Source organism: Hyla sarda, unplaced genomic scaffold (genome assembly GCF_029499605.1).
Source record: "Hyla sarda isolate aHylSar1 unplaced genomic scaffold, aHylSar1.hap1 scaffold_912, whole genome shotgun sequence".
In the NCBI taxonomy this organism is placed as follows: Eukaryota; Metazoa; Chordata; class Amphibia; order Anura; family Hylidae; genus Hyla; species Hyla sarda.
Window position 1 is genome coordinate 53923 of NW_026610941.1, and position 27199 is coordinate 81121.

Here is a 27199-nt window from a genome sequence, read left to right on the forward strand (position 1 = left end):
TGTACTGATCATGTGGAGATCACAGGGTGAGAGTTATATAGTGGAGGAGCAGGATCCACAGCAGTGCAGGGTATTTCAGGAGAGGAGTGTGCTGATCATGTGGTGGTCACAGGGTGAGAGTTATATAGTGGAGGAGCAGGGTCCACAGCAGTACAGAGTATACAGGAGAGGAGTGTACTGATCATGTGGAGGTCACAGGGTGAGAGTTATATAGTGGAGGAGCAGGGTCCACAGCAGTACAGAGTATTTCAAGAGAGGAGTGTACTGATCATGTGGAGGTCACAGGGTGAGAGTTATATAGTGGAGGAGCAGGGTCCACAGCAGCACAGAGTATTTCAGGAGAGGAGTGTACTGATCATGTGTAGGTCACAGGTTCAGAGTTATATAGTGGAGGAGCAGGGTCCACAGCAGTACAGAGTATTTCAGGAGAGGAGTGTACTGATCATGTGGAGGTCACAGGGTGAGAGTTATATAGTGGAGGAGCAGGGTCCACAGCAGTACAGAGTATACAGGAGAGGAGTGTGCTGATCATGTGGAGGTCACAGGGTGAGAGTTATATAGAGGAGGAGCAGGGTCCACAGCAGCACAGAGTATTTTTAGAATAAGTATACTAGTCTTGTAGGAGCTCGGACAGAGATTTTCAGAGCAGACACCAGCAGCACAGTGTTTCCGGAGGAGCTGGATGTCTGTAAAGGTTTTCTCTTTCTTGTACATTTTTAGGTCGCGGCTGCAGATTCCTCTCAGGGTGAGAGTGGTCCCAAATCTCCAGCAGCTCAGGTACTAGATTCCTCCTGGGATCATTGGTGATCAGGTGGATCCTTGATGTTGCTATAAACTGAATATTTTCTTTTCTCCTTTAGGGCCAGGATTCACCTCTACAAGGTCCGCGCATCAAGCATGTGTGCCGCCACCCTGCTGTGGCCCTGGGAAAGCCCCGTGCCATGATCCCCGAGGACATCCCGCGGCTCAGCGCCCTGCCACTGTGTGAGAGGGAGCCCGCCCAGCCCCTGGCTGCCCCTGAAGGTGAGAGCACTCTGCTCTTAGATCCTCACGCTGACTAATGTTGTATACTAATATACGTACGTGTTATTTATTTTATTTTTTAGAAGATTCCTCAGCCTCCGAACCTGAGACCACCATCATCGTAAAGCAAAGACCGGTGAGGCAGCCGCCACCTCCCCCTCCGAGGAGACCGAGGCCCATGTCCAGGGCCAAGCTGCGCATGACCAGATGTGGCGAATGTAAGGGCTGCGCGGTGGTGGACGACTGTGGCACCTGCATCAACTGCCTGGACAAAACAAAGTTTGGTGGCCCCAACACCAAGAAGCAATGCTGTGTGTAAGTGCTCCGAATGTGCGGCCGGGGTTAACCCTTTCAGGACCAGAACACAAGCAGAACCACCAGGGGTGGTCAGAAGCCTTGGGGCCATAGCTCACAGAAGCCTCCGATCTCTGCTGGTCTTTGAGGGGTTAACAAAGTAATTCCGCTCCTTTATGGTCACTGACTTGTATACAGAGAAGTACTAGGGTTCTGTCTCAGCTGCCTCCTCTTTCCACAGGTACAAGAGATGCGACGTGATTGAAGCGCGCCGGCTGCAGAGACTGTCTCACAAAGGTTAGCGCCACCACGTGCTGCGGAAATACTCCATTCCTATCTGCTTCAGGATCTCTGCTTCCTGTCAGTTAAATGCATTTTACTGTGGAACTGACCTGTTATCTTTATTTTTTGGTTCAAAACTGTTAGTGATACCCAGTTTATATAGTTTTATTTTACTACTAAAAGTCAAGTATTTTAAACAAAATCGGTAGCTTAAATTCGCCCTCTTCTGACCCCTATTACTTTTTTTTCTTTTTCTCCTTATGCGGCTGTTTGAGGGATATTTTTTTTGTGCCGTGATCTGTATTTATTTATTTATTTTTTTATTGGCTCCATTTTGGTTTAGATGGAACTTTATTTATTTATTTTATATTTTTTTGTTCTCCTACATGATATGACCAAAAATCTCCAATTCTGGTGTTTTTATGTTTTTTTATTTTTTTTATGCTGTTAAAGGAAAACTCCAGCCAACCAGATAGGGGATAAGTAGCTGATCGCGGGGGTCCAACCCACTAGGACCCTCCCACGATCTCCATAACTGGACCCCAACTCTCTGAGGAGCGCATGTTGTCTACTGGGGGATGGCACACCCTCAATTAATTTCTATGGGAGTGCCGGTGATGCCGGGTGCTGTACTCGGGTGTCTTCGGATCTCCTATAGAAATGAATAGTTTGTGCGCCGTCTGCAGCACATGCTCCTCCCTAAGGGCCGGGTGTCTGACCCCCTGTGATCAGCCACTTGCCGTATATACTCGAGTATAAGCCGAGTTTTTTAGCACGATTTTTCGTGCTGAAAACACCCCCCCTCGGCTTATACTCGAGTGAACTCTCCGCCCTCAGTGGTCTTCAACCTGCAGACCTCCAGATGTTTCAAAACTACAACTCCCAGCATGCCCGGACAGCCATTGGCTGTCCGGGCATGCTGGGAGTTGTAGTTTTGAAACATCTGGAGGTCTGCAGGTTGAAGACCACTGCGGCCTTTGTCATCATCCAGACACCCCCCCCCACCCCCTTTAGTTTTGTACTCACCTCCGCTCGGCGGGAAGGAAGGGTGAGCTGGTCCGGGCCATCTGTGCTTCAGCGACCGTCCGGTGGGGAGGGATAGTCGTTCCGGGGTGGCCTCTTCTCCGCGCTTCGGCCCCGGAATAGTGATGTTGCCTTGACGACAACGCACAGGGACGTTCATATGCAACGTGCTGGGAGTTGTAGTTTTGAAACATCTGGTGGTCCGCAGGTTGAAGACCACTGTTCAGACATTGACAGGCGGTGATGATGAAAGGGGGGGGGGATGATGAAGCTGATGATGATGGGGGTCTGGATGATGACATGGGGGGGGGGGGGGGGATGATGTATTTCCCACCCTAGGCTTATAGTCGAGTCAATAACTTTTCCTGGGTTTTTGGGGTGAAATTAGGGGCCCCGGCTTATATTTGGGTCGGCTTATACTCGAGTATATCCTGTGGCTAGGGATAAGTTACTTTTGGCTGGAGTTCTCCTTTAACTGAACAGGATCGGTAATGTTATATGTTATATTTTATTAGGTCAGACAATTCCATACTTGGCTATACCAAATATGTTGGGAAAAAAAATATACCAATAAAGTCCAGATCACAGCGCAGATGTCACCTGAAATGGGGAATGTGAAATGGAGGGGGGGGGGATGAAAAAATGTGGGGGATTGGACATGAAATGGGGGGGATTTTACCATGTATTTTTTTTTTATTAGATCACAACAATATTTCCCCCTATAGTCGCAATCGCACATTTTCCCCAAATCGTGCAGCCCCAGTTTATATAACTACTGTGATCGATGAAATCGTGCGGCTCTGAAGAATAAATAAAACATCAGCTTTACTGCAATGTGAATGGCGCAAAAAAAAACTGGGTCGTTGTAATGTTACGAGTTGTTGGTCTTGGCGATGATTATTTTGGTAACTTCTCGATACTCCTCCCCCTACAGGCCGTAAAGTGATCAGACACCTCCCATCCACACGTGACAGTGCCTCCGAATCAGACGAATCCTTCACCGACACTATTCGTAATGACGATACAGAAGCCTCCGACCGACTGGAAAGCGGACAAACGACCCAGCGTAAATCCGCCCGCCGCTGTGTACGGCAGCGCCCCTGCTACGACCTCTTCCCCGAGTCCGAAGATTCAGACTATGATCCGAGCCCCAGCGTCCCCCGCCGCAAACAGAGACGGGAGTCTGGTAAGAGCTGGCACCCTATATTCTTCTTACTACTCGCCTCCATAAAGGTGCTGTATACCTGAGGAGAAAAGGACGCAGCGCCCCCTAGTTCCGGCTTTCAGTTTCAGATCCTTACAATTTCCAAGATCTCTGCTTGCTGTCAGTGAATACCATTGCTGGTTACATCCAAAGACTGGAAACCGGTCTTGACCAAAACTTCTCACGGATGAGGGTTTGTTACAGTTTTATCCTATCATGACAATCCTCTAAGGCAGCATTTCCCAAACAGGGTGCCTCCAGATGTTGCAATACTACAACTCCCAGCATGCCCGGGACAGCCTTAGAGCAGTGTTTCCCAACCAGGGTGCCTCCAGATGTTGCAATACTACAGCCTTTGGCTGTCCAGGCATGCTGGGAATTGTAGTTCTGCAACACCTTGAGGCACCCTGGTTGGGAAACATTGCTCTAAGGCTGTCCAGGCATACTGGGAGTTGTAGTTTTGCAACACCTGGAGGCACCCTGGTTGGGAAACTCTGCTCTAAGGTACCGGCTTGGTCTCTAAGTAGATTCTTTTTTTTACCTGGGCTTACACATTGTAACAAAACTGAATCCAGTCTAGACAATCCTCTGAGGCACTGTTTCCCCAACCAGAGTGCCTCCAGCTGTTGCAAAACTACAACTCCCAGCATGCCCAGACAGCCTTCGGCTGTCCGGGCATGCTGGGAGTTGTAGTTTTGCAAAAGCTGGAGGCACCCTGGTTGGGAAACACTGCTCTGAGGTAATAGTTTGGGCTCCAGACAGATACTTTTTACCTGCGCTGATACATTGTAACATTGCGTCCAGTCCTGCGGACGCCGCTCAGTCCGGACTCGATCATGTGTTATAATGTATAAGTCTATAATCCAAGCTGTATAGCTCACTTGATGCAGTTGTAACAAACCCTCAGCTGTGAAAGGTATTCCAAAGAGATGTTCTCATTCACTGATGGCAAACGCTGATATTGACAATGGTGAGGAATTGATTACGTATTGTAGAAATAACTGGTTACCATCTTTAAGGAACTACGCCTACCGCGTCCACAGGTTGTCAGGTATTACAGTTCCATTGAGGTGAATGGGTGTGATCTGTAATACCGCACCTAACCTCAGGACAAGGGGTGGTGCTGTTTTATAATCCCCATGGTGGGATCTCTCAGGGAATGTTCCAACCGTGTCTATTTCTCCTGTCTGGGGAGCGGTGTACCCCTGTATGTGGAGGGGGCACTAGGGGGCGCTGTGCTTCTTCGGCCTTGTCTTCTATATTATGTAGAACCTCTTGAGATCTGCAGAGTGTCTTGGCTAATCTGCTTTGTTTGTCCCCACACATAGACATTAACAACGTGATTTCTAGGGGAAAAAAATCTGTTTCTTCTCATGTCACAGATTTGCTTCCCCAGGACTCGGAGGAGCAGAGTAAACCCCGCAGAACCCCGCAGCAGCCCCTGATCCTCCGAGCCAGGTCTGGGCCGGAGCCGGTAAGTCCCCACAGCAGGTGTCGGTGTATGGCGCCTCCGCTCTCGTCCGCTCCTGTTACCATCTTGTGTTTCCCTCCCTCTAGGACTCTGTGATGAATGGTTCATCTACGAAGATCAAATCTTCTGATGGAACGCATCGCCTACGCGTGGACTTTAAGGTTAGTCACTGTTGAAATATATAATAGGGGAGGGGTCTGGGTGCTGGGGGGCTCTCCCGGAGGAGGGGTCTGGGTGCTGGGGGGCTCTCCCGGAGGAGGGGTCTGGGTGCTGGGGGGCTCTCCCGGAGGAGGGGTCTGGGTGCTGGGGGGCTCTCCCGGAGGAGGGGTCTGGGTGCTGGGGGGCTCTCCCGGAGGAGGGGTCTGGGTGCTGGTGTTCTCCCGGAGGAGGGGTCTGGGTGCTGGTGTTCTCCCGGAGGAGGGGTCTGGGTGCTGGCGCTCTCCCGGAGGGAGGGGTCTGGGTGCTGGGGCGCTCTCCCGGAGGGAGGGGTCTGGGTGCTGGGGCGCTCTCCCGGAGGGAGGGGTCTGGGTGCTGGGGCGCTCTCCCGGAGGGAGGGGTCTGGCTGCTGGGGCGCTCTCCCGGAGGGAGGGGTCTGGGTGCTGGGGCGCTCTCCCGGAGGAGGGGTCTGGGTGCTGGCGCTCTCCCGGAGGGAGGGGTCTGGGTGCTGGGGCGCTCTCCCGGAGGAGGGGTCTGGGTGCTGGCGCTCTCCCGGAGGGAGGGGTCTGGGTGCTGGGGCGCTCTCCCGGAGGGAGGGGTCTGGGTGCTGGGGCGCTCTCCCGGAGGGAGGGGTCTGGCTGCTGGGGCGCTCTCCCGGAGGAGGGGTCTGGGTGCTGGGGCGCTCTCCCGGAGGAGGGGTCTGGGTGCTGGGGCGCTCTCCCGGAGGAGGGGTCTGGGTGCTGGGGCGCTCTCCCGGAGGGAGGGGTCTGGCTGCTGGGGCGCTCTCCCGGAGGGAGGGGTCTGGGTGCTGGGGCGCTCTCCCGGAGGGAGGGGTCTGGGTGCTGGGGCGCTCTCCCGGAGGGAGGGGTCTGGGTGCTGGGGCGCTCTCCCGGAGGGAGGGGTCTGGCTGCTGGGGCGCTCTCCCGGAGGGAGGGGTCTGGCTGCTGGGGCGCTCTCCCGGAGGGAGGGGTCTGGCTGCTGGGGCGCTCTCCCGGAGGGAGGGGTCTGGCTGCTGGGGCGCTCTCCCGGAGGGAGGGGTCTGGCTGCTGGGGCGCTCTCCCGGAGGGAGGGGTCTGGGTGCTGGGGCGCTCTCCCGGAGGGAGGGGTCTGGGTTCTGGGGCACTCTCCCGGAGGAGGGTAGAGTGCACTGACTTGTGTGGTAGTGCAATCCAGTACTTATCGAGGGGCCCCTTCCAGGGGCCAATCCCTCCTGGGGCCCGATCCTGTGTTGCTCAGTTCCCATGTGTTGTGTCTTTCAGGAGGACTGTGACTTGCAGAACGTGTGGCTGATGGGGGGACTCAGCATCCTGACCTCTGTACCTGTAACGCCAACACACGTGTGCCTGCTGTGCGCCAGCCGCGGGCATCACCAGGTATGCCCCTGCCCCACCCCATGTCATGGATGAGCACTGGTTTCCGGGCATTCCCTGACTCTCGCCCTTCTCTCAGTTCTTGTACTGTCAGGTTTGCTGTGAACCTTTCCACACATTCTGCCTGGAGGAGTCCGAGCGGCCTCTACCTGAGCAGGAGGACGGCTGGTGCTGCCAACGCTGCAAGTTCTGCAATGTGTGCGGACGGAAGGGGAAGGCCAAAAAGGTGACGCCCTCTCTGAGCTCAGATCATGGGGTTCTGGATGCTTCTGTCCATTCTGCTGTTCCCATTCCTTAGTATTTTCAGGATCTCTGCTTGCTCTCCATGTATTCGGTCTGTGTCCAGATGCCACAACGTTCCCAGAACTGATTTGATGCTGTAAATTTGCTTCCACGTTATAAATGTGGATTTTTCTGTGCATTGATGGCGTAGTGGACGCTTAACATAGCAAAGAATTAAATCTGCGAATCTTCTGCGTCTGGATCCGGCCCAAGAATCGTCTCCTGTAATTGGCCGAGTACTTGTATGTGAGCAATACTGAGATACCCATTCACTGACAACAAGCAGAGATGTTAAAAATAGTGAAGTATTGAAGCGTAAGAAATTGTGTAAATTGTAGATCCACCGTAGACTGTCCGGGCTCTAATGTCTCGTACCGTTGTGTTTTTCATGCAGCCTTTATTGGAATGTGAACTATGTCAGACAAACTACCACGTTAACTGTCTGGGTCCCAACTATCCCGTCAGACCCCCCCGCAGCAGGAAAGGCTGGGTAAGTCTCCCCCCTCCACCCGTACATTGTTCCTCCTCATACCTGCTCTCCAGTATGAATAATACACTGGTAACGATTAGGATCACACCTCCCAGCACCTCAGACGCGTCTTTTCTTCTCGCCTTTCAGCTTTGCTCATCCTGCGTTCGCTGTAAGAGCTGCGGAGCTTCTCCTGCTGTGGACACTGACCTGGAATTCAGTGAGGGCGGTAACCTGTGTACGGAATGTTCCAACCTGTACCATAAAGGTGAGATCCCCCCGAATACCATCTTCTCCCCAGATCACGTCGTCCTCCCTGCCGACCCCCTCACCCCATCGTCTCTGTATTATAGGAAACTTCTGCCCAATCTGCAATCGCTGCTATGAGGAAAACGACTATGAGAGCAAAATGATTCAGTGTGTGAAATGTGTGAAGTGGGTGCACTCCAGGTGTGAGGGGCTCTCCGGTGAGTGCGGGGTCTCCAGGGTCCTGGGGGGCTCTTCATATATTTCCATCATGTCTATCTTATGTTCTTATGTTACAGATGAGGGATATGAGATCCTGTCCAACCTGCCTGACAGCGTGGTGTACACCTGCCCCCCGTGTCTGGGGGACAGTGGGGCATTATGGCGGGAGGCCATGCTCTCAGAGCTGACCGCCGGTCTCCACGAGGTCCTGCAGGGACTACTGACCTCCGATATTACCGCCCCTCTCACACAGTGTGTACAGGTCAGTCACCGATCCGTCCTGATCACATATTAGAGGCCCCTTGTGTCTGCGGCTTATGTGTCACTGCCTCTCTTCTGTTACAGTGTAAAAGTGGAGACACCCAGGTGAAGTGTCACCATACACCCTGCGACCTGGAGTCCCTGGGCCACTTGCTGGTGGAAGGATACTACAACTCAGTCGTGAGTACCGATCCCTGACTTATACTACAGATGACCTAAAATATTCATTATAATCTTATCCATTCCTCCTGTAGAACTCGAAATAAAAATAACCTTCAATATTACAAACATCGTTACTGACATCTGTATAAACCTTTGACGTGTTATCTAAACAACACGGAACACCTTAAGGCTTCATTCACAAACCTTTTATTTTTCCAATTAAAACCTTATTCATCTCAAATAAGATCCAGAAAGACTCATTTCCCTCACACACTGAATTACATTATATTCAGTGGAAAACATCCAGTGCCGGAGAGATTCATCAAAACCTGTGCCGAGGGGAACTGCGGCAGTTCCCATAGCAACCAATCAGATTGCTGTTTTACGGCCTCAAAAAGCTGTTTGCACGTGGCCCCAAAGTTTGAGGCTCGTTTTGCCTGTAAAGTTTATAATTTTTTTTCTTGTGGTCCGTGGGTCTTCAGATACTGTGTGTGACCAGATCCTTACATACATTACTATAAGGCTATGTTTACACTGCCGAATATTTGGCGAGAATATTCCAATCAGAAATTCCGCTGTAGCTGAATCCTATTGATCAATGGGTTTTTGCTGCACTGTTCACACGGCAAAAATTTTCCGTCCGCAGACATGTCTATTCTTTCTGGGGGTTCCGCTTGGAAATGCATTGCTGTCTATAAGGCGGTGCATTTACGAGTGGTCCTAGTGCCTGCCGGGACATCTAAATGTGCGCAATGTACACCCTTGTTTTCGGGCAGACATTCCACAAATTTTCGACCATGTGAACGTTGCTCGTAGACGATGCTGGACAGCCGGGGCTCTTCTATAGTCTACAGAATGGTTAAAGGGTGTCGGGGGATGAGAGAAGACTTCTATATATGTAGATGAGTGGGCAGTGGAGATGACGAATCGACAAGAATCGGGGAGAAATGGCGACGAGCGAGGACTGGGAGGAGCAGCAGCTGCCATGTTAGGTATTGGCCACAGGGGGTGCTCTCCCTCCAGTTCCTGTGGCTCTGGTGGTCATCGTGCTGCAGATCTGTCGGCTCCTTTTTTCGCTCTTTTACTCGCGTGACGAAGCCGATGCCCGAGAAACAAACAATGGAGCTTTTGATGCAGATGTGAACAAAGCCCAACGTGTAATCTTATGGTGAATTGTCCTTAATGGTCCCGACCCCCCCCCCCCCCCCCCCTTCAGTCTGTGACTTTTTCCTTCTCTACAGACGACTTTCAATGATGACTTGGTGTGGATCATCCAGCAAACCATGAAGAGCAGAAAACTGGATCAAGATGGAGAAGCTGTAAAAGCCCTGTACATCAAGGTGAGCGAGGTGTCACCCTGCCAGCAGAATAGTGAGTGCAGTTCTGAAGCAGTAATGTCCGGTGTCGTGCACAGAATCCATATAGATTACGATGCTGTTCTGATCTGCACATAGTCATGGAGATCCAGTTGTCACCCATTTTTTATGGCAGTGCCTGCTGCTGTTGCAAAACTACTACTCCGGACAGTCAAAGGCATGCTGGGATTTGTAGTTTTGCAACGGCTGGAGACACCCTGGTTGAGAAACATTGCTATGACTCATTAATTTCCAACCCATGGCCTATCAGTTGTTGCAAAACTACAACTCCCAGCATGCCCGGACAGCCGAAGGCTGTCCGGGCATGCTGGGAGTTGTAGTTTTGCAACAGCTGGAGGCACCCTGGTTGGGAAACACTGTTCTATGGTATCTCTGAGGCGGAATTATCTGTCCCGGATTATTTCCATGTTACTGTCATTTTCTGGAGTCCCCTTTTTAGACGTGGCTCAGAATCCTCCGCTTTGTCGTCTTGTTCTTCGTGTATTAATCTTTATTTTAATTTTTTTTCCAGTTGATGGAGAAATCTTTTAATTGGTTTAATGTCGAAGATTCCAAATTCTGGGAGAAGAACCACAAGCCTGTGACCAAGTGAGTGCGGTCGGGCAGAGCTTGTGCCCTTTATTCTGGATACTTAGGTTAGGGGCCACACACACAGCATCTATAGTCAGCGGCCACGTGCGATGTTCACCTCATGGTCATCCAGCACGATGCCGCAGATTTCCATCCCCATTGCAGCCAGACGGCGTTCTAAAATGTCAGTATCGGGAGAAACAGATGAGATTTTGGGTGTTGTCTTCTATCGTCGATCATGTCCTGTCAGGTAACCGTGTCCTGCTGTGCAGCTGCTTATTGACGCCATTCTGCTCTCTTGCAGCGGGCTCCTTCCTCACGCCGTGCTGCCGCCATATCCGGATCATACTTATGCCCATTGGCGGGAGCGAGAGGACGACTCCAAACAGAGTAACGGAATCAAACTGCTCCCTGTGTCCCCCACAAAAGGTAACAGCAGGTCACCCCGGGGTTGGCTGACACTCGCTGCACGGCGCTCTTCTTCACTTTCTTCTTCTTTTGTTCCTTTCAGTGAAGGAAGAAGCCGAGCCTGAGACAGAGATGGAGAAAGACTCCCGCCAGTGCGCCTTGTGCCTGAAGTACGGAGACGACACCCCGAAGGTGAAAGACATGATTATCTTCACTTATTGGGGAACTGACGCCAGCTGCACTAACCTGCTGGTACAGGCACATAATACCGAATATACTCGAGTATTAGCCGACCCGAATAGAAGACGAGGCCCCTACTTTATCCCCCAAAACCTGGAAAAACTTATTGACTAGAGTATAAGCCGAGGCGGGGGAAATATATAACCCCCCCCCCGTCATCATCCAGACCCCCCTGTCATTATCACCCCCAGTCTATATCCCCCCTGCCATCATCCAAACCACCCCCTCCGTCATCATATAGGCCCCCCTTGTTGTCTACTCGCCTCCCCAGTTCTCTCGGTCCTGTTGCTTAGTAGCTTCAGGGACCGTCCCATTGGGGAGGGTGAGCCGGTCTGAGCCGTCCATCTTCACCGGGAGGCCCTCTTCTCCGCTCCGGGACAGCCCCAGACTAGTGACGCTGCATTGATGCCGCTGCGCTGGGACGTCCCTGTGCGGTGGCATCAATGCAGCGTCACTAGTCGGATGGTCCCTGCAGTGAAGATGGATGGCCCGCCCCCCCAACGGTATGTTTTTTTTTTTTCATTTGCGTATAAGCCGAGGGGGGCATTTTCAGCACAAAAAAATAGTGCTGGAAAACTCTGCTTATACTCGAGTATATACGGTACATTACTCTGTTCCCAAGATATTGCCTGAAATACATATATTGGCTCATTTCTCCATCCTGGGGTACACTGTGCAGCCGCCCAGCTGGTCCATAGATAACACCCCATTAAAGGACATCTGCAGCAAAAGACAACTTATCCCCTATCCACAGGATAAGGGGTAAGTGTCTGATCGAGGGGGTCCGACCGCTGGGACCCCTATGATCTCCTGCAGGTGGTGTGCCGGCCGCCTCCTCCATGTAGGTCTATGGGAGAGTCAGGGAGGCAGCGTTTGTGCCTCTCACATAGAACTGTATGGGGGGGGTGGGGGGTGGGTGTAGAGAGGTCGATGCTACGTGCATTAGCCGCACATATAGAATGGCAATGTGGGGGCCCCGTTTAGGAGATTGCGGGGGGGGGTCCAAGCGGTCGGACCCCATCTCTTATCCTGTGTATAGGGGATAAGTTGTCTTTTGCTGCAGATGTCCTGTAATGTAGATTACTCTGTCCACAAACATGGAGCCCCTACATGATCTGTATCTTGGTTGCCCGATGTTAAACATTTCCTCGCTACTTTATCCTCTGTGCCTCCAGAATGTTGTCTGTATAGTGTTCGGAGTGGGCGGCCATGCTGGAGATCTGCCCACAGATGGGATCTCGTAGTACGTAGGGGCTTTGGACAGAGTGACATTTAGTAAGGGGTGTTATCCAGGGACCTGCAGTGCGGCTGAACCATTACACCTCAAGGATGGGGAAGGTCCTCAGTGCACTAAAGAAACAAGTTACATTTTATTATTTTAGGCCATATCTCAGGAACTGAGCAATATATACAAAAATAAAGGCCAATGTGACGGTGTCACTTATACTGTGATGCTGCTGTCCGTGTACCTTATAAAGAATCAAAATTACCAACCAAATAGATGTAAAAGTCGTTTATCTGGCTCTAGTAAAGCTGAGTGGCTGCCTGCACTCTGTAATAGTCCTCCTGTGTTCCCAAACTCCATGATATCAAATCGTTGCAGCAACACAAGGAGATACTGAAGAACCATTTACATTAGTGATCCCCGACCTGTGGCTCCGTTATGAGAGAAAGGGTCTGTCACCCAGCTTTTCTGGAGTCCTGACAATTGTCATGCACTGTTGCTGGGGCGAGGTCCAGCAGATTCTTCTCACCTTGTATCGATCTCAACCATCTAGGATGCCGGAAGACTACTTTATATCGGGCAGAATGAGTGGACGCACATCAACTGTGCTATCTGGTCGGCTGAGGTGTTTGAGGAGGACGATGGCTCCCTGAAGTACGTACACGCCGCTGTGGCCCGCGGACGACAGCTGGTGAGCACTTGTTGGCTTCATTGATTGTCACTACTCCCCCCATCATACTCCATGTACAGGAGGCAGGGCTGTTCATGCAGTTTACATGAGGTTGACGTTGTTAAAGGGGCGGTGTACGGATTATTGAGGTCTGAACGGGAGGCGTCACCTCACAGTAAATCCGCCACCCGTACAGCAGCCCCAGAAATTAGGAAAATGGGGTCAATTCTGCACAGGGAGGGCACATGCGGTTTCCCTGCCCAACTCTCTTGGCACGCATGGCGCACACTTGGGAAAAAATTCCTTGCCACTTTTTGCTGAGTCTGCGATTGGCACAGCCTTAAAGGGGTATTCCAGGCCAAAACTTTTTTTTATATATATATCATCTGGCTCCGGAAAGTTACAGATATGTAAATTACTTCTATTAAAAAATCTTAATCCTTCCAATAGTTATTAGCTTCTGAAGTTGAGTTGCTGTTTTCTGTCTAACTGCTCTCTGATGACTCACGTCCCAGGAGCTGTGCAGTTCCTATGGGGATATTTTCCCATCATGCACAGCTCCCGGGACGTGACATCATTGAGCAGTTAGACAGAAAACTTCAGAGGCTAATAACTATTGGAAGGATTAAGATTTTTTAATAGAAGTAATTTACAAATCTGTTTAACTTTCTGGAACCAGTTGATATATATATAAAAAGATTTTGCCTGGAATACCCCTTTAATTAATCTAGGCCATTGACCTCATGGGAAGGGACGGGGGTCATCATTTTCTTCAGACGGAGACCCCCTTTAGTACCAAATAGAGCAGTGTTTCCCAACCAGGGTGCCTCCAGCTGTTGCAAAACTACAACTCCCAGCATGCCCGGACAGCCTTCGGCTGTTCGGGCATGCTGGGAGTTGTAGTTTTGCAACAACTGATAGGCCATGGGTTGGAAATTGAGTCATAGCAAGGTTTGTCAACCAGAGTGTCTCCAGTCATTACAGAACTACAAATCCCAGCATGCCTTTGACTGTCCAGGCAAACTGGGAGAAGTAGTTTTGCAACAGCTGGAGGCACTGCCATAAAAAATGGATGACAACTTGATCTTTATGACAGGTCAGAACAGCATCATAATCTGTAAGGGTTCGGCTGTCCGGGTATGGTGGGAGTTGTAGTTTTGCAACAGCTGGAGGCACCCTGGTTGGGAAACACTCCAATAGAGAGGAGAGATCCCTCTGTGCACTTATATCAGGGTGAGTTGTTCCACCACGTTGAGCGCCGTGCGGCGACATCTTTGATTGTCACCATTTTCAGGAGCCCCGTCAGTAATTGGGGTCATTACTTTGTCCTGTGCCCTACAGCAATAACCCATCTTTATAGAATTTGTACGGTGCATTTGGCTGCTGCTTCCCTAATTTATACTAAAAGAGAGAAACAGAATTCAAGCTTCTAGAAATATTGTTTATATGCACACAAGCAGCGCGTTTCCGGTCCGTAATGGACCCTTCATCAGGCAGGTGCATACACAGGAATGAGAGAACAAACAATAAATATCCTCATGGTGCAAAGGGCGCGTCAATTAGGGAATTCACCAAACATTGAAGTGTACAGATACCTATAAAAAGGGAAACACAACGTGGATAAAATCACTAAAAATATCTTCTCCTAGTAATATCTTGGGGGACGTGATCCAGAGCTTACAGAATGATGTTATTTGGTGTATTTAAATGACTTCATTCTCAAGGATTTCCTATTTTTTGGAGTAAACTGCGCTAATTCCGCAGCAGGCGTAGTGGGGCGCAGGTGGGGCGATATGCAGCCGTCACAGAGTTGGAAGTGGGATTCAGTGCATGTTCTCACTCTTAATTTACAAGCGATCACGTTGTAGGATGATTTGCATTAGGGGGAGAAACACTTGAGTTGTATTATCACTGGGTATCCATTGAGCTTAAAGGGGTACTCCGGTGGAAAACTTTTTATTTTATTTTTTTTAAATCATCTGGTGCCAGAAAGTTAAACAGATTTGTAAATCACTTCTATAAAAAAAAAAATCTTAATCCTTCCAGTACTTTTTAGGGGCTGTATACCAAAGAGAAATCCAAAAAAGAAATGTATTTCCTCTGACCATATGAGCACAGTGCTCTCTGCTGCCCATTTTAGGAACTGTCCAGAGCAGCATATGTTTGCTATGGGGATTTTCTCCTGCTCTGGACAGTTCCTAAAACGGACAGCAGAGATCAGCAGAGAGCACTGTGCTTGTAAGGTCAGAGGAAATACATTTCTTTTTTGGATTTCTCTTTATTATACAGCCCCTAAAAAGTACTGGAAGGATTAAGATTTTTTAATAGAAGCGATTTACAAATCTTTTTCACTTTCTGGCACCAGTTGATTAAAATTTTTTTTTTTTTCCACGGGAGTACCCCTTTAAAGAGAGCTACAATGCCAATGCGATGTCTGAAGGGGGCGGGATTCCTAGAATGCGCGTCAGTACAGACCGACAGGCATGCATTACACTGGGGTGCGGAGATCTCTCTCTTTTTGTTTTTCTCTAATTTATACTAAGGCTTCTCCCCTTTAATCCCGGCAGCGTTGCGAACACTGCATGAAGATTGGCGCCACGGTTGGCTGCTGCCTGTCCACCTGCCAAAGTAATTTCCACTTCATGTGCGCTCGAGCCACCCGCTGCAGCTTCCAAGATGACAAAAAGATGTTCTGCCAGAAACACAAGAATATGCTGGACGGAACGGTGAGAATACGTGCCCCCTGTGCCCCCAAATCCTGCTGCGGTATTGTAAGATGCACCAATGACTCTCCGCTCTCTATGTAGACAGTGGACGCTGATAGCTTTGACGTGCTGCGCAGAGTCTACGTGGACTTCGATGGAATCAACTTTAGGAGGAAATTTCTTCAGGGTTTAGAACCGGAGAATATTCACATGATGATCGGTAAGAGGCGGGAGGGGTAGAACGTCACAGAAAGTATGAGGTGCAGGACCTTACTGATGATGTCATACATGGGCGGGGCTTGTGTATAGTGCTGCATTACAGAACACGAACACTAGGGAGCGCTAGTCCCTTTGTGGATCTTTAAGCCTTGGTTATTTAGTATTTCTTGATTTTCCTCTTCCCTATTAGGTTCTATGAGGATTGACTCTCTGGGCATGCTGTCCGATCTGTCGGTGGCTGAAGGGAAGATTTACCCCGTGGGTTATCAGTAAGTGTCGGGGGCTGGTAGGGGTTTGTCTTGTTCATCTGGGTTGGTCGTATAATCGGTGTTGTTCTCTCTCAGGTGTTCTCGCTTATACTGGAGCACGCTGGACGCCAGGCGGCGCTGCTGGTACAAGTGCAGGGTGGTGGAACATCGTCCGAAAGAGGGCGACCTCCCCCCAGAAGGTCTGGATGGTCTGGGAGAAAACAAGACGATCATTCACAGTCCCGGACCCATCCCAGGTAACATCACCTCCTGCTCTCACACCATAGTGCACAAGGCCACATTTACACACAGCGCAGGTTCAGCCGATACGGACGTGTGTTCAGGTCTGAAGTCCCACAGTCGGACTGTATGTGAATTTGTAGTACAGGCGTGTGTGCATCCAAAAAACAGCGCCACACCTGTCCACTGGCTGTGTTAGGTATAACGCCTGGGTATAGCTGCAGTACCAGATATATATATATATTTTTTCAGGTGGTAAAGTTGCAGCCTGTCCTCCGCCCCCCGAGAAGATCCCAGCCGCGTGTCCGCCCCCTTCAGAGCCCATCACCACAGCAGCTGCCCCCCGATCCTTCAGCGGTGCACGAATGAAAACTCCAAACTACTCCCCATCCCGGCGGCCGCTCGGAGGCTTCTCCCGACCGCTGCCCTCCCCAGGTGAGATGTGCACATGCCTTCTTCCGTCTCTGCTGGTTTCCATCTTGTTTGTTTTTTTACAATACCTTATTTCTTCCTTCTTTCAGGGAGTCAGTCATCTTCCCCATTGTCCCACCACATCCCAACAGTGAGCGATCCTGCGGTGACGCCTCTTCGTAGGACCCGACGACCCCCGGTTCCCTCATCCAGAGCCCCTTGTCAGTTTTCTGCTCGGCTCTCCAGCCCACCTTCACCCATCTTATCTCTTCCTGTCACCCGCCAGTCGTCAGCGGAGAGTGAGACCCCGATGCAGCTGCTGTGCGGCCTGGGAGATATGGTGTCCTCCTTAGATGCCAGGTTGGTTGCAGGTCCCCTGCAGTGTGGGGCTCAGCTCATTGTGGGCACTGAGGCTCCAGCGGATGAATCTGAGGGTGCGAGCAGCTCGGAGGATGAAATGGACGACCAGTATTACGGGCTGACTCGGACGGTTGTCTCCCAAGAACCTTTGAGTCCGCTGCTTTCTACAATGTCTGATCACATTGATCAGCTGGATGGCATCCATGACAGTACGGATAGTGAGGAGACATCACAGGGCCACAGTGGTCCCATGGGTAGTGGTAAGACCCCCTCCCACCTGCCATCAGAAATAGTGGAGTTTGTGCTGAAGGCAGTTGGGGATGCTGAGAGTCGGGAACAGCAGGGGGCGCCAGCCGCCAGCAGCTCGTCAGTCATCTTGAATGGGATTACTGCCCCCTCATTCTTTAATGGCACAGAGGGTGCACCTCAAGGACCACCACCACTCAGGGACCCACCACAGGTACAGCGGGTGTGTCGTCCACTTATGGCCATGCCCTCTAATGGGCCCTTGTGCCGCTCTGAGCCCTCCTCAGTTGCCCTCGGCGGTTCAGGGTCTAATTTTATATTAGTTAATAAACCAACAGGCCCGGTGCTTATAAATGTGGTGGGCAGCGGAGTGGACATGGCAGGAAATCCTGCGCTACTGCAAGACTCTTCAAAAATGGATGCTCTTCCAATGGTCACCCCTGCAAGGCACAATAAAGTTGCCGCTAATGTTACTAACAAAATCCCCATCCCTTGTCTTCCTCAGACTACTGCAGCTAAGCTTCCTCCCCCAGCGCAGTCCACAAACCCAAACCTTGGGACGGTTTTAATACAGACTGCCCCCGCGGCCTCCCCGGCATGGACGTTACGTGTCTTTCCTATGCTAAATGTGGTGCAAGGTACCGGACAAATTACTCTGGGGCCTCAGATGATGGCCCCGACGATCGCTGGTATCCCTCAGACGTGTCTTCTACAGGGTCTCTCTGGACTACTCAGTGTCGCCCCCACCCCTTCACACACTCAGGCGCAAGTACAACTGCCTCTCATACAGCCGGCCCCCCCAAAGCCTGTCCAGGTACAAACAATTGGCGACAAGAGACCCTGCAGCGACAAGAGACCCTGCAACAACAAGAAACTCAAGCTGGACTCATCTGCTAAACTGGAAACGCAGAACGTAACACAGTCAGTGATGGTGAACGCCAACTGCACGGCACAGAAGACGGTGAACAGCAGGTATGTGAGGACATCCTATATTATACTCCAGAACTGCACTCACTATTCTGCTGGTGGAGTCACTGTGTACATACATTACATTACTTATCCTGTACTGATCCTGAGTTATATCTTGTATTATACCCCAGAGCTGCACTCACTATTCTGCTGGTGAGGTCACGGTGTACATACATTACATTACTTATCCTGTACTGATCCTGAGTTATATCCTGTATTATACCCAGAGCTGTACTCACTATTCTGCTGGTGAGATCACTGTGTACATACATTACATTACTTATCCTGTACTGATCCTGAGTTATATCCTCTATTATACTCCAGAGCTGTACTCACTATTCTGCTGGTGAGGTCACTGTGTACATACATTACATTACTTATCCTGTACTGATCCTGAGTTATATCCTGTCTTATACCACAGAGCTGCACTCACTATTCTGCTGGTGAGGTCACGGTGTACATACATTACATTACTTATCCTGTACTGATCCTGAGTTATATCCTGTGTTATACCCCAGAGCTGCACTCACTATTCTGCTGGTGAGGTCACTGTGTACATACATTACATTACTGATCCTGTACTGATCCTGAGTTATATCCTGTATTATACCCCAGAGCTGTACTCACTATTCTGCTAGTGGGGTCACTGTGTACATTACATTACATTACTTATCCTGTACTGATCCTGAGTTATATAGCCTGTGCTGATCCCGAGTTATATAGCCTGTGCTGATCCCGAGTTATATAGCCTGTGCTGATCCCGAGTTATATAGCCTGTGCTGATCTCGAGTTATATAGCCTGTGCTGATCTCGAGTTATATAGCCTGTGCTGATCCCGAGTTATATAGCCTGTGCTGATCCCGAGTTCTATAGCCTGTGCTGATCCCGAGTTCTATAGCCTGTGCTGATCCCGAGTTATATAGCCTGTGCTGATCCCGAGTTCTATAGCCTGTGCTGATCCCGAGTTCTATAGCCTGTGCTGATCCCGAGTTCTATAGCCTGTGCTGATCCCGAGTTCTATAGCCTGTGCTGATCCCGAGTTCTATAGCCTGTGCTGATCCCGAGTTCTATAGCCTGTGCTGATCCCGAGTTCTATAGCCTGTGCTGATCCCGAGTTCTATAGCCTGTGCTGATCCCGAGTTCTATAGCCTGTGCTGATCCCGAGTTCTATAGCCTGTGCTGATCCCGAGTTCTATAGCCTGTGCTGATCCCGAGTTCTATAGCCTGTGCTGATCCCGAGTTCTATAGCCTGTGCTGATCCCGAGTTCTATAGCCTGTGCTGATCCCGAGTTCTATAGCCTGTGCTGATCCCGAGTTCTATAGCCTGTGCTGATCCCGAGTTCTATAGCCTGTGCTGATCCCGAGTTCTATAGCCTGTGCTGATCCCGAGTTCTATAGCCTGTGCTGATCCCGAGTTCTATAGCCTGTGCTGATCCCGAGTTATATAGCCTGTGCTGATCCCGAGTTATATAGCCTGTGCTGATCCCGAGTTATATAGCCTGTGCTGATCCCGAGTTATATAGCCTGTGCTGATCCCGAGTTATATAGCCTGTGCTGATCCCGAGTTATATAGCCTGTGCTGATCCCGAGTTATATAGCCTGTGCTGATCCCGAGTTCTATAGCCTGTGCTGATCCCGAGTTCTATAGCCTGTGCTGATCCCGAGTTCTATAGCCTGTGCTGATCCCGAGTTCTATAGCCTGTGCTGATCCCGAGTTCTATAGCCTGTGCTGATCCCGAGTTCTATAGCCTGTGCTGATCCCGAGTTCTATAGCCTGTGCTGATCCCGAGTTCTATAGCCTGTGCTGATCCCGAGTTCTATAGCCTGTGCTGATCCCGAGTTATATAGCCTGTGCTGATCCCGAGTTCTATAGCCTGTGCTGATCCCGAGTTATATAGCCTGTGCTGATCCCGAGTTATATAGCCTGTGCTGATCCCGAGTTATATAGCCTGTGCTGATCCCGAGTTCTATAGCCTGTGCTGATCCCGAGTTATATAGCCTGTGCTGATCCCGAGTTCTATAGCCTGTGCTGATCCCGAGTTCTATAGCCTGTGCTGATCCCGAGTTCTATAGCCTGTGCTGATCCCGAGTTCTATAGCCTGTGCTGATCCCGAGTTCTATAGCCTGTGCTGATCCCGAGTTCTATAGCCTGTGCTGATCCCGAGTTCTATAGCCTGTGCTGATCCCGAGTTCTATAGCCTGTGCTGATCCCGAGTTCTATAGCCTGTGCTGATCCCGAGTTCTATAGCCTGTGCTGATCCCGAGTTCTATAGCCTGTGCTGATCCCGAGAGTTCTATAGCCTGTGCTGATCCCGAGTTCTATAGCCTGTGCTGATCCCGAGTTCTATAGCCTGTGCTGATCCCGAGTTCTATAGCCTGTGCTGATCCCGAGTTATATAGCCTGTGCTGATCCCGAGTTATATAGCCTGTGCTGATCCCGAGTTCTATCCTGTGTTGTCTCCTCTCAGACAGAAGCGTAAGCTCCGGGGTCCGGTGCAGGAGATCGTGGACCTGGTGGATGATGAGGATCCTTGTCTGAACATGAACGGGTGAGTTGTGGCCCCTGTGATTTCTCTCCTCTCAGGTCTCAGGTTTTATTATAAGAGTTTTTTGTGCTTTTTAGTCTTCATTTAGATCTGACGGTTGATGTGAAAACTGAATATCCTGCAGCAGAGTCGCCCAGAGAGTCCCCCGGCTCCGAGCACCCTCCAGGTAACGGACTCGGGGCCCCTATACTTGGGCGTCTTTCTTCCTCTTCCTTTTTGGTGACTGGCAATATGGCCGCCATTACTCCTCCTGTGGCCGCTGTCACCCACCATGGCGCCTCCTCCTCTCCGGACACCCGGTCGGGTCTGATCAGCTGTAACTTATATTATTTGGGTTTATTTTATCATCTTTCCAGATTTCTCTCCTAAATTTGACGACTTTGAGGACCGTTTTCTGGAGGAGAAGGAGAATGTGTTACCGAGGCGCGGTGGCCCCCATCTGCGCTTTGAAATCATCAGTGAGGATGGATTCTACACCCAGTCCGACAGTGCGGAAGGTCAGGGGGGGAGGGGCTTATGTCTGGTGCTGATAGAGGGTTAGGGTTCCCCTTTAGTCACATCCTGTAGCTTTGTATGTACCAGGTTCTCTGCATCTCCTGTTGCCTCGTTTTTCGGCTGACTCTTGACCCTAGGATTGGCGCAGGAGGGGCGGGGCTTTGTTCTGACTTGTGTCGTCCTCTCAGGTGCCTGGAGAACTGTGGTTGAGAAGGTGCAGGAGGCACGAAGTGTGGGGCGGCTGCGACAGCTGTCCTTCTCAGGTGGGTGGAGCCTTCATATAGGGGGGTGTGGTCACATGTACATGGGGTGGGGCCTTCTGTGTATTGATCTTTCCTGTCTCCCCCCAAGGCCTGAGTGGATTGCGGATGTTGGGCGTGCAGCATGACGCCGTCCTCTTCCTCCTGGAGCAGCTGACCGGAGCCGAGCGTTGCCGTGGATACAAGTTTCTGTTCCACCCGCAGGAGGTGGAGGAGGAGGAGCCGCTCATTAACCCCTCTGGTTGTGCCCGCAGCGAGGTCTATGTCAGGTATGAACCGGCGCCGCTGATCTCCACACAACCTCAGTGATCAGAACCTTCAGTCGTCTTTCTTTTTGCAGGAAATGCACCTTCGATATGTTTAATTTCCTGGCATCTCAGCACCGCACCCTCCCCGAGCTGTGCACGTACGAGGAGGAGGAAGAGGAGGTGCAGCTGAAGTCCACCAGGTGGGAGGATAGGAAGTGGGGGGGGGGGGTCACTTACTTTCATGTTGTTTGGTAACGTTTATGTTGCGGCATTTTCAGGAGAGCGACGAGCCTTGATCTCCCCATGGCCATGAGGTTCCGGCACCTGAAGAAAACGTCCAAGGAGGCAGTCGGGGTCTACAGGTAGGGGGCGCCTTGGCCGCTTCTCTCTCGCACCATGTGACCTTGTGGCATCTTTAATCTTCATCTTCTCCTCCAGGTCGGCCATTCATGGCCGGGGGCTCTTCTGCAAGAGAAACATTGATGCTGGGGAAATGGTCATCGAGTATTCGGGTATCGTGATCCGAGCGGTGCTGACCGACAAGAGGGAGAAATATTACGACAGCAAGGTGGGACCCAGCTCTCCCACACCCCTGAATGCTATCCAGGGCAGGAATAACATCCATATTGGTCACCCAGACCCCTGAATGATGTACAGGATGGGGACATAGTAGGAAAGGTTATGGGTCACACAGCTTTCCTGGATCCCTGAATGATGTACAGGATGGGGGGGGGGCGACAGTAGGAAAGTTTATAGGTCACACAGCTTTCCTGGATCCCTGAATGCTTCATGTGGAAGGAGTGTGAGGGGTGGGTGTGGAACTTACCATTAGGAACCAAGGTTGACGTAGAGGGTGAGGGCAGCTGGGTGCCCCGTGGAGGTAGGGGCCTTGTGCTTCCCAACCAGGGTGTCTCCAGCTGTTACAAAACTACAACTCCCAGCATGCCCGGACAGCCTTAGGCTGTTGTAGTTTTGCAACAGCTGGAGGCACCCTGGTTGGGAAGCACTGGTCTATTCTCTGATCTCCATCTTTTTCTTCTAGGGCATTGGATGTTACATGTTCCGAATCGACGACTTTGACGTGGTGGACGCTACGATGCACGGTAGTGCTGCGCGCTTCATCAACCACTCATGTGAGCCCAACTGCTACTCGCGGGTGATCCACGTGGAAGGCCAGAAACACATCGTCATCTTCGCCCTCCGCACCATCTACCGCGGGGAGGAACTCACCTACGACTACAAGTTCCCCATCGAGGACGCCAACAACAAGCTGCCCTGTAACTGTGGTGCCAAGAAGTGTCGCCGCTTCCTGAACTGAGCAGAGCCGGCTCCGCGGAGGTGCTGGCACTTCCCATGGCGGACGCACCGAGCCTCCCTGATCAAACGCTTTGTCCTCTGAGCAGCCGGACATGAAACATGGAGGAGAGCGTCACCGGAAACCGCACTTTACCCTCTGTCCTGAGCGCTGACTCCAGGGCAGCTCCTTCCTCTCAGGGTCTTCTCTTTCCCGATTTCTCCCTCGCTGCTACGTCTGGTTCGTCCCTCCCCCACCTTGTGCATTTTCGGGGGGGGCTCATGGCGGTGCTGGGAGGATAGGGGGTGCTCTACTGAGGCTACTAACACAGCAAGAATGGCGCAGTCTCCCTCTTCTCTTTTAGCCGATGCTTTTTCCCATCACTCCCGTAGGAAAGCTGATCCAAATGTTGGGGAGCGGAGAAGCGACAACCTGGGGGTGACAATCATTTTAGATCCTTTTTGCTGCTACCGACCTTCCCAGACCTGCGATGGTTAACCCCTTCCATCTCCTCCGCTTTGTCTTGTGGAGCGTTTCTCGGATGGACTCCATCTTTTTTTCTATCTTGGGGAGCATTGATGAATTGCGCAGTCGCCGCGGTGGATGCGCTGTACATAATGTATAAAGATTTGTAAGGACCGTGGTTTTTTCTATGCACTTTTTTTTATTTAAGGACTTGCTGGAGAATAAGGATTCATTGTTCACCTGTTTAGCGTTTTAAAATAAAAGGAACTTTTTGCCATCTTGGTGTCTGGGTGAGTAATGTGCGGGGGAGGAGGGGCCTGTTATACAACTACAACTCCCAGCTGGGGAGCCCCCCCAATACACAGGATCTCGGCCTGGCCCCCCTTTGATTCAGCGTCCCAGATCTGCTATTGGAGGGAAGCGGTGATCACCTTCTACTTCAACATTCACGGTCTATAGCATTGTTTCCCAACCAGGGTGCCTCCAGCTGTTGCAAAACTACAACTCCCAGTATACCTGGACAACAAAAAACCTTTCTGCCTCCTCCAGAGGATCAACGCTGCCCCTGAAAGGTAAACCAAGGCTTCCCTCTCATCTCAACAGCCCGGGCATGCTGGGAGTTGTCTCTAGGATAATGTTTCCCCACCAGGGGGCCTCCAGCTGTTGCATAACTACAACTCCCAGCATGCCCAGACAGCCAATGGCATGCTAGAAGTTGTAGTCTTGCAACAGCTGAAGGCACTCTGATTGGGAAACACTTGGTCTGTAGGATTTGCCGTGATATGTGAGCCCCGTTCTCTCTCTGACTGCTGCCCCCATTCTTGAGATCCTGGGGGTCCCTACAGTCTCCTCTCCCGGTCATACATATAAATGGTTAATGTCTAATGACGTTAAAGTTGTATATGTGAGGCTCCAAAATGTGTAGTGATGGGGTCAACCTCCGACTCCAGACCTGGCGCCATCTATAGAACATGGCAACGCCTTCTATATGGTAAAATCTCATGTCTGGTTCCCGCACCGCGGAGATCCTCCCGGGGTCAGTCCGTGACAAAAGTCCCTCAGCTACATGAGACACCAGACCATCACAGGATAACCCGTACCTACATCCAGAAGCTATGGGGCCCGTCAGCTATGCTAGTCATCCCTAAAGACGCTGCATCGGTTTGTGGGGGGGGGGGTATCTGGGCAGCTTGAGGGGGGGGGGTATCCGGGCAGCTTGAGGGGGGGGGGGTATCCGGGCAGCTTGAGGGGGGGGGGGTGTATCTGGGCAGCTTGTGTGTGTGTGGGGGGGGGGGGGGGTGTATCTGGGCAGCTTGTGTGGGGGGGGTGTATCTGGGCAGCGTGTGTGTGTGTGGGGGGGGGGTGTATCTGGGCAGCTTGTGTGTGTGTGTGTGTGGGGGGGGTGTATCTGGGCAGCTTGTGTGGGGGGGGGGGGGTATCTGGGCAGCTTGTGTGGGGGGGGGGGGTATCTGGGCAGCTTGTGGGGGGGGGTGGTGGTGTATCTGGGCAGCTTGTGGGGGGGGGTGGTGGTGTATCTGGGCAGCTTGTGGGGGGGGGGTGGTGGTGTATCTGGGCAGCTTGTTGGGGGGGGGGTGTATCTGGGCAGCTTGTTGGGGGGGGGGTGTATCTGGGCAGCTTGTTGGGGGGGGGGTGTATCTGGGCAGCTTGTTGGGGGGGGGGTGTATCTGGGCAGCTTGTTGGGGGGGGGGGTATCTGGGCAGCTTGTGTGGGGGGGGGGGGGTATCTGGGCAGCTTGTGTGGGGGGGGGGGGTATCTGGGCAGCTTGTGGGGGGGGGTGGTGTATCTGGGCAGCTTGTGGGGGGGGTGGTGGTGTATCTGGGCAGCTTGTGGGGGGGGGGTGGTGTATCTGGGCAGCTTGTGGGGGGGGTGGTGGTGTATCTGGGCAGCTTGTGGGGGGGGTGGTGGTGTATCTGGGCAGCTTGTTGGGGGGGGGGTGTATCTGGGCAGCGTGTGTGGGGGGGGGGTGTATCTGGGCAGCGTGTGTGTGTGGGGGGGGGGGTGTATCTGGGCAGCTTGTGTGTGTGGGGGGGGGTATCTGGGCAGCTTGTGTGTGTGTGTGGGGGGGGGGGTGTATCTGGGCAGCTTGTGTGGGGGGGGGTGTATCTGGGCAGCTTGTGTGGGGGGGGGGTGTATCTGGGCAGCTTGTGGGGGGGGGGGGGGGGGTGTATCTGGGCAGCTTGTGTGGGGGGGGTGTACCTGGGCAGCTTGTGTGTGTGGGGGGGGGGGTGTACCTGGGCAGCTTGTGTGTGTGTGTGGTGGGGGGGGGTGTATCTGGGCAGCTTGTGTGTGTGGGGGGGGGGGGGGTGTATTTGGGCAGCTTGTGTGGGGGGGGGGGTGTAACTGGGCAGCTTGTGGGGGGGGTGTATCTGGGCAGCTTGTGTGGGGGGGGGGGTGTAACTGGGCAGCTTGTGTGTGGGGGGGGGTGTAACTGGGCAGCTTGGTGGGGGGGGTGTATCTGGGCAGCTTGTGGGGGGGGGGGTGTATCTGGGCAGCTTGTGGGGGGGGGGGGTGTATCTGGGCAGCTTGGTGGGGGGTGTATCTGGGCAGCTTGGTGGGGGGGTGTATCTGGGAAGCTTGTGTGTGGGGGGGGTGTACCTGGGCAGCTTGTGTGTGTGGGGGGGGGGTGTACCTGGGCAGCTTGTGTGTGGGGGGGTGTAACTGGGCAGCTTGTGGGGGGGGGGTGTATCTGGGCAGCTTGTGGGGGGGGGTGTATCTGGGCAGCTTGTGGGGGGGGGGGGTGTATCTGGGCAGCTTGTGTGGGGGGGTGTATCTGGGCAGCTTGTGTGGGGGGGGTGTAACTGGGCAGCTTGTGTGGGGGGGGGTGTAACTGGGCAGCTTGTGTGGGGGGGGGGGTGTATCTGGGCAGCTTGGTGTGGGGGGGGGGGTGTATCTGGGCAGCTTGGTGTGGGGGGGGGGGGTGTATCTGGGCAGCTTGGTGTGGGGGGGGGGTGTATCTGGGCAGCTTGGTGTGGGGGGGTGTATCTGGGCAGCTTGTGTGGTGGGGGGGGGTGTATCTGGGCAGCTTGTGTGGGGGGGGGGTGTATCTGGGCAGCTTGTGTGGGGGGGGGGGGGATCTGGGCAGCTTGTGGGGGGGGGTGGTGGTGTATCTGGGCAGCTTGTTGGGGGGGGGGTGTGTATCTGGGCAGCTTGTGTGGGGGGGGGGTGTATCTGGGCAGTGTGGTGTGTGGGGGGGGGGTGTATCTGGGCAGCTTGTGTGGGGGGGGGGTGTATCTGGGCAGCTTGTGTGTGTGTGGGGGGGTGTACCTGGGCAGCTTGTGTGTGTGGTGTGGGGGGTGTACCTGGGCAGCTTGTGTGTGTGGGGGGGGGGGTGTACCTGGGCAGCTTGTGTGGGGGGGGGGTGTAACTGGGCAGCTTGGTGGGGGGGGGTGTATCTGGGCAGCTTGGTGGGGGGGGGTGTATCTGGGCAGCTTGTGGGGGGGGGTGTATCTGGGCAGCTTGGTGTGGGGGGGGGGGTGTATCTGGGCAGCTTGGTGTGTGGGGGGGGGGGTGTATCTGGG

General features: G+C 52.4%; 1 protein-coding gene across 2 annotated transcripts in view; it reads left to right on the forward strand.

Annotated features, from left to right (window-relative positions):
* Positions 1-23931, forward strand: part of KMT2B (lysine methyltransferase 2B) — a 41352-nt gene extending 17421 nt beyond the window's left edge. The window contains exons 4-37 of one of the 2 annotated variants that reach the window (XM_056554829.1): positions 721-777; positions 861-1023; positions 1107-1338; positions 1559-1614; positions 3557-3808; positions 5155-5300; positions 5384-5458; positions 6713-6826; positions 6903-7049; positions 7500-7595; positions 7725-7842; positions 7928-8041; positions 8120-8304; positions 8388-8483; positions 9707-9805; positions 10353-10429; positions 10716-10840; positions 10923-11011; positions 12838-12975; positions 15522-15680; positions 15762-15879; positions 16069-16147; positions 16223-16383; positions 16619-16801; positions 16888-18355; positions 20821-20901; positions 20976-21064; positions 21255-21395; positions 21582-21656; positions 21745-21922; positions 21994-22101; positions 22180-22263; positions 22340-22469; positions 22944-23931. In XM_056554829.1, the coding sequence (XP_056410804.1) occupies positions 721-777; positions 861-1023; positions 1107-1338; positions 1559-1614; positions 3557-3808; positions 5155-5300; positions 5384-5458; positions 6713-6826; positions 6903-7049; positions 7500-7595; positions 7725-7842; positions 7928-8041; positions 8120-8304; positions 8388-8483; positions 9707-9805; positions 10353-10429; positions 10716-10840; positions 10923-11011; positions 12838-12975; positions 15522-15680; positions 15762-15879; positions 16069-16147; positions 16223-16383; positions 16619-16801; positions 16888-18355; positions 20821-20901; positions 20976-21064; positions 21255-21395; positions 21582-21656; positions 21745-21922; positions 21994-22101; positions 22180-22263; positions 22340-22469; positions 22944-23219 (5709 nt within the window). In that variant the 3' untranslated portion in view covers positions 23220-23931. The remainder of the gene's footprint in view (positions 1-720; positions 778-860; positions 1024-1106; positions 1339-1558; positions 1615-3556; positions 3809-5154; positions 5301-5383; positions 5459-6712; positions 6827-6902; positions 7050-7499; positions 7596-7724; positions 7843-7927; positions 8042-8119; positions 8305-8387; positions 8484-9706; positions 9806-10352; positions 10430-10715; positions 10841-10922; positions 11012-12837; positions 12976-15521; positions 15681-15761; positions 15880-16068; positions 16148-16222; positions 16384-16618; positions 16802-16887; positions 18356-20820; positions 20902-20975; positions 21065-21254; positions 21396-21581; positions 21657-21744; positions 21923-21993; positions 22102-22179; positions 22264-22339; positions 22470-22943) is intronic. The other variant, XM_056554830.1, reaches the window with a different exon arrangement.
* The last annotated feature ends 3268 nt before the right edge of the window (positions 23932-27199 follow it).